Source organism: Camelina sativa, chromosome 4, assembly GCF_000633955.1.
Source record: "Camelina sativa cultivar DH55 chromosome 4, Cs, whole genome shotgun sequence".
NCBI lineage: Eukaryota > Viridiplantae > Streptophyta > Magnoliopsida > Brassicales > Brassicaceae > Camelina > Camelina sativa.
Genome location: NC_025688.1, coordinates 23329278 through 23341130, shown reverse-complemented (window position 1 = coordinate 23341130; position 11853 = coordinate 23329278). Strand labels below are relative to the sequence as shown.

General features: G+C 32.7%; 3 protein-coding genes across 3 annotated transcripts in view; all 3 read left to right on the top strand.

The window, feature by feature from the left end:
• LOC109132540 (putative nuclease HARBI1) lies at positions 957–1544 on the top strand. Its single transcript, XM_019244209.1, has one exon. The coding sequence runs from the start codon at positions 957–959 to the stop codon at positions 1542–1544; it is 588 nt and encodes a 195-aa protein (XP_019099754.1).
• LOC104782023 (B3 domain-containing protein At2g36080) lies at positions 8287–11186 on the top strand. Its single transcript, XM_010506837.2, has 3 exons — positions 8287–8896; positions 9758–9951; positions 10886–11186. Exons 1-3 carry the CDS (start codon positions 8389–8391, stop codon positions 10922–10924), a joined length of 741 nt encoding a protein of 246 aa, XP_010505139.1. The 5' UTR covers positions 8287–8388; the 3' UTR covers positions 10925–11186.
• LOC104782021 (mitochondrial import inner membrane translocase subunit TIM44-2-like) overlaps positions 11467–11853 on the top strand; it is a 3772-nt gene continuing 3385 nt past the window's right edge. The window contains exon 1 of the mRNA XM_010506832.2: positions 11467–11824. Within this exon, the coding sequence (XP_010505134.1) occupies positions 11750–11824 (75 nt within the window). The 5' untranslated portion in view covers positions 11467–11749. The remainder of the gene's footprint in view (positions 11825–11853) is intronic.

Sequence of the window (11853 nt, the reverse complement as noted above, 5' to 3'; positions counted from 1 at the left end):
CATTGCTGGCTATAGAGAATTCCAACGACAAAGCTTTCAACAACTACGCCCTGGTGGTTTTGACCAAGATGATTATGATGAATTTAAAAAGGCAGAAGCGATATTTAATGATCTTGACCTTCCCAAACATACTAGATTTTATTGGGCCTGCATTAATGCACTTAAGGAGCTAGTATTTTGGCGTAAGTATTTCATTGACATAGCCTCAAGCACCGACGAGGATAAGCTACAATTGTTGGAAACGATGTCGGAGATGAAGATTAATTTGTTGTAATTTCGTTTTCTCAATTTGTTTTTTTGGCTCATTTAAGTTAAAAATTTATTTTAAATTTAATGTAATTTGTTCTTTTAAAATAATATATGTATAATGACATGTCGTTTGTAATGAATTTCAAGCATTTCGTATATGTCAACTGCGATCACAAGGCCTCAACAATCTCAATTATTAAGAGAGAATTGAATTGTGGAATTTGGAAAATGAACAATTTGAAGAATTAGTAATTCAACCAGCTTTGACTTATTATGAACGATATTTTCAAAGGGCACCAGCACAAACTGATGGAGGTATGGGATGGAGGAATATTTGGCGTCGACTACAACAAGATGATGCTGCTTGTCTTCAACTATTACGAATGTTACTTCCATGTTTCACGACATTGTGTAATATGTTGCAAACAAACTATGGTCTACAACCAACATTAAATGTAGGAATTGAAGAGAGTGTGGCTATGTTTCTACGGATATGTGGGCACAATGAAGTTCAAAGGGATGTTGGTTTAATATTTGGCCGAAATCAAGAGACTGTGCAAAGAAAATTTAGGGAAGTTCTTAAGGCAACTGAGTTATTAGCATGTGATTATATTAGAACTCCAACAAGACAAGAGTTGTATCGCATTCCTGAAAGACTTCAAGTAGACCGAAGATATTGGCCATATTTTAGTGGATTCATTGGAGGTATGGATGGGACTCATGTGTGCGTCAAAGTAAAGCATGAGTTACAAGGAATGTATTGGAATCGACACGATAATGTATCATTGAACATCATGGCAATATGTGATTTGAATATGTTATTCACATATATCTGGAATGGAGCACCAGGATCATGCCACGATACACCTGTTCTGCAAATGGCACAACAAAGTGATACCGAGTTTCCTTTGCCTCCATCAGATAAGTATTATCTCGTTGATTCTGGTTATCCAAACAGACAAGGATTTCTTGCTCCTTATAGATCATCACGAAATCGAGTTGTGAGATATCATATGTCCCAGTTTCATTCTGGTCCTCCTCCAAGGAATAAACATGAATTGTTCAACCAATGTCATGCATCTTTACGTTCTGTTATTGAAAGAACGTTTGGAGCTTGGAAAAAGAAGTGGAGGATACTTTCTGATTTTTCAAGATATAATTTTCAAATTCAGAAAAGAGTGGTAATGGCTACAGTGGGACTACATAATTTCATCAGGATTTCAAATTTCTCGGATGCAGATTTCGTAGATGTACTGACTGAGACGAACAACAACCAAAATTTTGAGCATGTATAGGTGACATGGATGCAACAGAGATAGCAGATGGAGAAGCTATGACGCAAATAAGATATATTATTGCAAATATGTTATGGGAAAATCAAAATAATCGATAATTTTTTCAAAAAAAAATGTATCTTTTTATAGTTGAACATTTTATCAATATGTCAGACAAAAAAAAAGTACTTTTTGATCAACTATAGTATTTAAGATTTATAAATACAATTATTTTTATTATTAATTCATAACATACAATAATATACAAACATACTAATTATTAATAAATTTATCAATAATATATGTAATCCGTACCGCTTTTCCTTTTTTTACCGTTGACACAATTAATACTGAACTGCAAATAGTTTTTTCACCAATCAAATATCATTCTGTACCGTTTATTTTGTATAAACCGCACTTGTCCCGCAAACCGCACGTAGCGCAGTTAAACCGTACCGTACTCTAAAACCGCTTTCCCCGCATAACCAAAACCGCAGTCACCATTCGGACCTTTTATTTGAACTTTTTAGGATAGGTTAATTTGAGTTTTAACTTAAAATTTTAAATCTATAAATTTCATTCCATTATGAATCATATTTAATATGTCTTATAAACGCTTAAACGACCGTGTAAATTTGCATGATCTTTTGGTTAAGCAATTTCATGCATCGAGTCGCCATCTGCTTAATTAGTACTTGGCTTTTTTTTTTCCTTGAACATGACAATGAGATATTATTTACAATTTAATATAATTTCACAAACAACAGGGAATGGGACAACCTTAAAACAACACTAGATTAAGGGTTGGCTTAAATTTGAGTCAAGAGATATCACCGTCGATTAGGTTTGTACAATTTCTTTGTGTTAAATAAAAAAATTGACTAGTAAGTAATACCCAAAAAGAAAAGGCTCGATGAGAAAAGGAAAGACCAACAATGATTTACATCAGCATGACTGAAATAATTGATAAATAACGTCGTCTTGGCATTTTCTTACATATATTTTAAATTATTGAAATATAAATAGTAATACATATATATATATATATAACTAAAATACTGGTATAAGTTAATGTCAGGGCTTAATATCTTTATTTCAATCATCACTATTTCAAATTTTCTTAGTGTTTAAAAAAAATGGAAATCGGAGTAAAAACAGACAAACGATTAATAGACGAAGTTTATGGCCATAAGGACTTGTTTGGGAAGCAGCGTTGGATCTATAGACTTGACCGAGCCAACCTACTGGTCAGGTGCAGCAGTCTAATTGTCTAAAGCACATGCACTGATGCACACATCTTGTGGCCTCTTTTAGGGCCAACCCAATAGTCCATATGGCATATGATTTTGATCTGACGCAGTGTTTTTTTAACCCTTATTTTTTGTGAGACCTATATTAGTTTTCTGCTAGTTCTAAATTTATTATCTTTCAGTTAATAGACTAATACACACTTAATAAACTAACAATATTGTCGGTTTCATTTGCGTCATATATTAAAATAAGCGAACGACATTATTGTATGTGTATCCGGTTCCTACTCTCAACCTAATTTTCCCTTTTTGACAGACTAATATCCACTGGATATATACAGTTACATTTTAAATTGTATATCTTATATAGTCAAGCACTGATCTTAAGCGAATGTACTACATCTACAGTTCATGATAAGAAACTGAAAAAATATCATTAAAAAAGAACCAAACTTTTTGCGTAGTTGTTTCCAGATGGTGAAAGCTAAATTTTGTGAGTTATATATCTCCCTGGTTTGTGGATTTACTTTTGGGAAGCAAGGATAACCTCGGCTAGGATGCAGGATAAGCAGTTTTGATCTCGGAGCAATGCATGTTTAATAACTTCAGAGATAAAAGTGACTGTGCATTTAATTATATATTTCATAACTTAGAGGATGCATGTATCCCCTAAGTTTCCCTAACGTTCAAAATAGAATATAATCACGTAACTGATATATCATAGAATATGGAGGAAATGAACAATCCTTGATTAGTTCTCAACCGGGTTAAACGGTGAGGTGTCGATCAAACTTTTCTTTGGTTGGCTTTTCCATGCCACAATTTTGGATCAGGTTTTTCTGGTTTCCGAAACGCTAAACCTGTCAGAATTGGGCTCCTATTAAATTTATCTTCTGTAGGTTTAGTCCTCGGCCAATGCCTGGATACTTCCACAAGATTTTTGCGCATAGACTATATTCAAAAAGGCCCAAGTTCGGGTCCACGTCCATGTATAACAGTTGGAATATTATGGTACCGCGGTTAGGTCTCCAAAGTCTTACGCTAATGATAAGCTTATGATGAGTACATCTATAATCTCATCCATGGTATACAGTATACATTCTATAATATATTCCGTATAATTAAAGAGAAAATATAATAATAGCATTCATCTGTCCATATGGATACTTGGATTACTTTTAAACTATCAAGTCAAATTACAAACTTAATTACATCCTTTGTTTAAGACATCTCATTTGTGTCAGTATTCATGTATTATTCTTACCATAATTCTCTGTACTGAAAAGCAATCTTGTACTCAATTACTTCTAAGTGAAATGAACTTGCACAGATGATCTCATATCTTTTTCAAACTAATATTTTTTTTTTAAGTATTAATCCAGGTGTGTCAGATACCTACTAAATCAAACTTGGATTCTTTGTCTAATTTTTTTAAATTATTACATTAATTTCGTAATCAAAGCCTACAAATATCGTACGTGTATATGTACACAAATGTACATGCACAATGCACACATACTTAGACATAGGTGTGTACGTAGTGGCACGTGGGTATACTAGTCTAGATACTTCTGATAATGTTTTTTTTTCTCTGTCACTATATGATTGAAATTTTGATGTTTTTTTCTAAAAACTATATTTTCAATCGTTAACAAATATATAATTACGAACTGAAATGCTGCATAAGTTGATCATCACTATTAATTTAGTCGGAGGAGCTACGTCTTTGGCTGCTACCATATTTGAAACGACGTGACAAAACATTGGTTTAGGAACTTGGAAATATGTTCGTCCCTGCCAAAAAGTATGTTTTTTAGTGACTAATGATAATCCGTTAGTTTTATTTTTCTTCGATATTTCATCAAGCTAAGCTACCTACACTATATTTGTGATAAACAAAGGATAATATTTTCCTCGACTCCAAATAATACAGAAAATACATTTTTCCAACAAAGTGTCTTTCATTCATGTAAAACTCAGGCAAACAAGCCATGAAATCAATATTTGCTGTTAATACTTGAAATCAACAGCTTGCCTAACTAGCTAAAAATATTAGGTCCAACATTTATAGACTTTTGACACATGAGTAAGGAAAATAAGGGTATCATATTCGGGTTTTTATTAAAAAATAATTCCCTAATTCTCGATTTGTGTGATTGAAAAAACATTAACTGTTGTTTCCGTTGCAAAAGATTACTGCTCTAAATGATGGCAAAGTTTTACTGAGTTAGAAAAACAAGTTAAACTAATTAGAATATTTGTTTGATCTCTTCCAAAACCACTACAATATTTTTATATTAAAAAAACCAACAAATGTTAATGCCCATTGGTAATAACTAATCAATAACTTGTCCCGTAGCTAATGTGTTTGTTCTTCTGAAACCTATAGAACTATATATTTACATAACAAATATTTCAATAATATAAGATTTATTTTAGACACAAACAACTATAGAACATCACAGTCACACCATATATATAGTTGATTGATATGAAACTATTTTCTTCTATTAATTTGAGATTCTTTTGGGATGAAATATAAATTATAACTTACTTACAATAGTTATTTATGGACTGTCGTCGTAGTTGTTCAGGTTGAAAATTTGAATCAAACAGGAGATCGAATAGTAGTTCAGAACAGTTGCATTTACTGAAATATATAATCGGTCCAAGAGACTTCGACTTCATACCCGGTCCAGAAAATCATTTCCAATTGCTCATCCGAACCATTCATTAATCTAACCCGAAGTTTGGAACCGAAGTTTGGAATCGCTATTCAAATTGATAAATTTATATATGTACTTGAGAAATATTGGTTTACGTCACAGCTTAACGTGAACATTTTAGTTGTATACGTCGCATGTATATGAATCATATATATACCTTTTTATATATAAAGAGCATAGTCATAGATATTTAGTTGTATTGGGATCACAAACGAGAACACAATAATTGCGAAAAGGGAATCAAAATAAGTACATCAAAGCAAAATAGCCATAAGCGTAGTGCACATATATGACCTTCGTGCATGGTCAAGCTTATTTAGTCTCACTCACTTTCCTTACAATATAATCTCATAATGTATCTTTTTATTTATTCGTTTTATGAATCCAAAGATCTCTCCTAAAATTTTACAATTTCTTGGAATTTGTTTGTCTCTCTTTATCTATATGGAGTATACTATATTTTTATTTATGATTCCCTATCTTGATTCGTCGCTAAGGATCCATGTTCCTTCTCTGCTGCTCTTCTCATTATTGTTTTCTTTTCCTTTCTTATACGTACTCATATTGCAACATTTTTTTTATGACAAGATAAATTTATTCATTTTTAACATGCATTTAATAAAATTTTCAAGGGAACTTTTCCTTTTCGTACTATCTTCATTCATTTTTGGAAGAACTCTCTGATTAACTCTTACAAAGTAATTTCACATAAGTAGGTGAAGTGTAATTGTGGTGAAACATTGATGTCAGTAGTGGAATTGAAGAAACAGGGGTTTTACCTGATGATAGAATGAATCTACTTGGAAATTGAGGAAGTTTCGCAGCGATCGAGGATGAAGTATTATCACTTGACCTGGTTTTTATTAAAATATTACATATACAGAAATATCACATAACAACTTTTTTGGTGAACGAAAACTTTTTCGAATTAACAGGCTTCAGGTCTAAACAAGTTGTCGATATAACGTCACCAAATACAAAGCAAGTTGTCGATATATTATAAACATAGTATGACGTTTTTTCTATACATAATCGTTACACCTTTTAAGTTATGTACTGCATTTCATTATCACCAACATAAGTTAAGCTACACAGAATAAGATGAAATTTGAATTCATGTCACACAGGTTTAAAACTTCTGTAACGATCCGCCTGTTTGTCTACTTCTCTGTGAGAACCATTAGCAAAGAGAGTTTTGACTTCTCTTCAATAGACTTTACATTACTATAAGGATTAGTTTTAGTTTTATATGTACACAGTAAATGCTAAAGTGAATTTATTTAAATTCATGTTAAAACACTTTTGAAACCGATATAATTTTAAACTACATTGCATAAACATGATGATTACTATAAGATCCCGCTGAATACTCACCTAACATATATAATCTAACTTTATGAGATTTTGGAAAAATTAATCTCTCAAGAGCATAATGACAGATTGTGATAAATATGTCAGAAAAAGGAAACAAAGAGGACAAAGTAGTCGGGAAGACATAAAAAACAAAAAGCGAGTAACAAATTAGAAAAGTTTGTTTTGGGTTTACGTAATACATTTGCGAATTTTATATTCTTGTTTTATTATATGTTTGTTAGTGAGGGGAGATTGTGAGGAGAGGATTGAAACACGACTGTAGAAAGAGGACAGACAATTGAAGACAGATCTTATCTCTATCCCTCCCACGACTCTTTCTTTGGAAACACACACAAAGCTATATCATATGTGTTCTTTTTTTTTTTTTCTTTTATATCTAAATCATTTCACATAAAATAGTTAGAGCCAAACAATTTTCGAAATTTTATGAACAATACGTAAACATTAATGAGATGTGTCATGCACGTGATGAAAAAAACTAAATAAGGAAAGGCTGTACATAGAAATCTTCTTGGTTAAGAGACAAAAGATCTTTTCTAGGCTTTGGTCCATGTATCTGCCTATATATTTTTTTTCTTCTCACTTTTTAAAAATATAATCTAAGAATATCTGCATTATCATCAGAGATAGAATAGGCTACCTTACTATTTCTGGAATTATACAAGATTTTTTCTTGTTAAAATTATACAATGAAAATATGGTTTTGTGTTAAACAGTTAAAATTATACTAATTAACTGATGATAATTCTACCGTACCTGATGAAACTGGTAGGGTCACAAATTCAAGTAACGAAAATAAGATAAATGTTATTGTAAGAAATCAATACTATGTAGTGTCAGTTAATTAGTAATACAAATGTCAATATGTCAAAACTAACATAATTAAGAATGAGATAACTGGATGATTTGTTGGGTGGTGAATGGAGAGCACGTGCTTGACAAGTTTAGTAGTAAGCTATAGAAAATGAAGGATAATGCGATAACATGTGCCTTATCCCGACAAAACACATCTCACATGTAAATATAGTCATATAGATATGTGCATACATAAATATCAAAATGTGAAATCTATACACCCTAGCTAAAATACCACTAGATAAACAAGTCCTTACTAGTATTGAATAGAATAATCATCAACCACCTTTTCATATTTTTCTTTGTTTTGTAAGCAAACTTTTTACATTTATTATCAGGAATATTAAACTTTATATTGAAGCTGAAATTTATGTGTCCAATTTTGTTTATTATTCTTTTTTACATCGAAATTTATATATCTCCAATGATATATAGAAATTACTAGAAAGGCATATCTTACATATATTTTTATATACATACTTGATAATTATATATCAATTTTAATTTCTCTTTCTTTGAAACTTATATATAAACATATATAAATAGAGGCAGATACATGTACCCTCCTTAAAGGAGCATTGGTATCTCAAAAAATATTTGCCCTTAATTTCTCTTTCTCATCACTATTTGACATCTCTTTCCTCTCTCTCTCTCTTTCAAATGTCAATAACCCAATACTCAAGCGATTTCCACTACCATTCTCTCATGTGGCAACAACAGCAGCAACAACAACACCACCACCAAAACGACGTCGTGGAGGAAAAAGAAGCTCTCTTCGAGAAACCTTTAACCCCAAGCGACGTCGGAAAACTCAACCGCCTCGTCATCCCAAAGCAGCACGCCGAGAGATACTTCCCGCTAGCTGCAGCGGCCGCAGACGCGGTGGAGAAGGGACTTCTCCTCTGCTTCGAGGACGAGGAAGGTAAGCCATGGAGATTCAGATACTCGTATTGGAACAGTAGCCAAAGTTACGTCTTGACCAAAGGCTGGAGCAGATACGTCAAGGAGAAGAACCTTGACGCCGGAGACGTTGTTCTCTTCCATCGCCACCGTGCTGATGGTGGTAGATTCTTCATTGGCTGGAGAAGACGGGGTGACTCTTCATCTTCCTCCGACTCTTATCGCCATCATCAATCCAATGCCTCGCTCCAATATCATCCTCATGCAGGTACCCTTCCCTCTTCTTGCTTTTGTTTTTGTTTTTAAGAAAGTGAAACTACTAAACCCCAAATTCGTTAGCTAGCCTAGATTATTAACTAATCCATTTTGTCGCTTCTAATTTTTGTCAACGTATACAATTCAGTTTTCATGCACATATTAGGTAGATATTAGCGGAGTTAAAATTTAAGGAGTAATGCAATCCTTTTATTAAAGTTAAAAAGTGAATATCTATTTCATGAACCATATGAAGTTACGTGACCCAATTGAAAAATAAAATCTTTATCTTGTTTGGGACTTGGGAGCGTGAGGTTAGACGCGCTTTTAAAGTAAGTAGAGAAGTAAAAATAAAGAGATGATGGAAGCCCATAGAAACAGAATCGGATTCGTATTATCTGCTCTACGTGACATTTGTTGCGTATCCTTGCTTACACCTACTCGTTCTCCATTTCCATTTTACACTATATTTATTTACACTTATAAAATCCGTGTATATATACGCAACATAAGAAATTGACCAAGTTCAAAACCCATCATCAAACATAATTAATTTAGAGTACATAGTGATACTTATTTTTCAAATGTATACGTTTAATTGTTACATGTGATGGAGACATTTTGTAGTACCAATGTTATTACTTAGTCGCATATAATATACTTGTATAGACGTGGCGTCTCCTTGTGGTAAAGCTTGTCATCTGAGAGTACCAAAATTGGAAATTCTCATCCGATTAAAAGTCTTGTTCTTTTTGGGATAATTCTGACTAAAGAGTCTCAGTAGTTGTCCATTATAGATTCCTCGATTTCAGTTTCTACATTAAATTTATATAAACAATATTTGTTGTTAATTATCTAATTGAATGGCACACAGGGGCTCAAGCGGTGGAGAGCCAGAGAGTGAATTCGAAGACATTGAGACTATTCGGAGTAAACATGGAGTGCCAGCTAGACTCGGACTGGTCGGAGCCATCCACACCTGACGGTTCCAACACATGTACAACAAATCACGACCAGTTTCATTTCTACCCTCAGCAACAACAACACTATCCTCCTCCGTACTACATGGTACGTTAGTATTTATTATTTTAAACTAACAAATAACCTAATATAATTTGTTTTCATTTTGCTTAAGTCGTTGTAGAGTAGTTATCTCACTAGTGTCCATATCATTTTAACCGACATTTTACGTTTCTCATTCACGCGTTTTCAAATTCAAACGTAAGTTACTTTATCTCTATACGTTCGCTTAAGAAAGTCAAGAATGTTATCTTTATGTTTTTATAGTTTTATTTAGAAACTTATTTAGAAACTAAGGATAGGAACAAATGGTCTTTTTATTTATTGGGTTGGGGAGGACATTAGAGAATAGAGAATGAAGATGTACTGTTCATATATCACGCCGAGTGGTCTATCCAAAAATCTTATCCCAAACGAAAGTGCCGTCCATTGTTATTATTAAAGTTGTTTCTACTATATAAGTGTTATTACTATTAGTGTTTGTTATTGTTAGGCACGTTTCTCATTTTTATCATATGCTTTTTGGTCTTCAAGAACAATAAATTTGACAATTCCGTCAAACTTTTCTTCCATACGACCTATACCTAATCCTTAGATATACATGAACGAGCAATTGATGTGTCGATGTTACGTGCGTACGTATACATATCGACACATAGGTCTTGTTCCCCACATCTCTATTATTGGATTTTTCGTACCGATCAACAATAAAATCTATCATTTGACACGAAAATATTTGGATTTGGACATACTCTTCACAAAGTGTTTGTCCCAATAATTAAGTACAAATAACCATTTCTTTTTGGGGAGATAATGTAAACATAATACCTATTATTGTATATCTCTTTATCTTCTTGACTACATAAGTAAAGAAAATGGAAAGTCTACTACTTGATACTTTTTTGCAAGGGATTCTAATAAAAAGATCGCATGTTTTTTTTTCCTTTCTTTTTGTATAAAGAATTTTTATTTGATTTTGCAGGACCTAAGTTTCACAGGAGATGTGAACCGGACGAGCTGAGAAGCCCACGTACAAGGATAAGAAAGAAACAAAAGCTTCACATATATGGTCCCTGTCATGCTGTTTTTAGATGTTGATCCCTTAATATTACAAAGGCTCATTTTGTATTATTTAAAGTAAAATCATAATCGATTCTTCCTTTAAATCTCTCCCAAAATTTTCACTCTCTTCCTTTTTTTCTTCTTATGTATTAGATTCTTTAATATAGCTAACAAATTGTATAGAATTCAAGATTTCTGGCTATTCCACACTTTATCTTTTCTCTTTTCTTTCTTTTTATAGTATAAACTTTCATATTCCGATACGAACATTGTAAAGTAAAACACAAACCAAACCACACTCATTAAGACTTAAACTTATTAATGGGCCATTATGATTGAATTCGTTACTATTTCATGGGCCGTAAGTCATTAGCTAAATGGCCCAATACTACAAAGACAGAGGGTAATATACCGTTTGGATACGACGTTTCGTATATTCACTATATCGAAATATATAAAGCTATCGGTGTATCCAAACAAGTCTGTAAAAATGGTATCGAGAGGGGAGAAACCTCTCCTAGGGCTTTAACTGTTTAAGGCAAACACACACTCCTGTCTTCTGGGTTTTTTTTTTTGGTTTGTTTCTCAAGGAAAAAATTTCAACTTTCTTTCTTTTTTATCCGATAAATTAAAAGAATATGTTATCAATCTTAATCTGATTCAATCTCATTGCGGCTAAAATTCTCAAAAGGCCGCTTATAGGGTCTCTCTCTCTCTGTGTTTCTTTCTTCAAAAAAAAAAAATTGATTCTTTTTGAAATCACTACGGTACGAAGGTTGTTGTAATGGCGAGTAGGAAGCTAGTTCGAGATTTACTAATCACAAAGCAGCCTCTTTTTCAGCAATTGACTCACCAAAGGGTTCGTGTTGTTGTTGTGATTTGTTTTTT

Excerpts from the sequence above, each read along its gene's own strand:
- LOC109132540 (XM_019244209.1), top strand. The coding sequence starts at position 957 with ATGGATGGGACTCATGTGTGCGTCAAAGTAAAGCATGAGTTACAAGGA.
- LOC104782023 (XM_010506837.2), top strand. The coding sequence starts at position 8,389 with ATGTCAATAACCCAATACTCAAGCGATTTCCACTACCATTCTCTCATG. Across the intron at positions 8,897-9,757 it reads CCAATATCATCCTCATGCAG|GGGCTCAAGCGGTGGAGAGC; the intron begins GTACCCTTCCCT and ends AATGGCACACAG. Across the intron at positions 9,952-10,885 it reads ATCCTCCTCCGTACTACATG|GACCTAAGTTTCACAGGAGA; the intron begins GTACGTTAGTAT and ends TTGATTTTGCAG.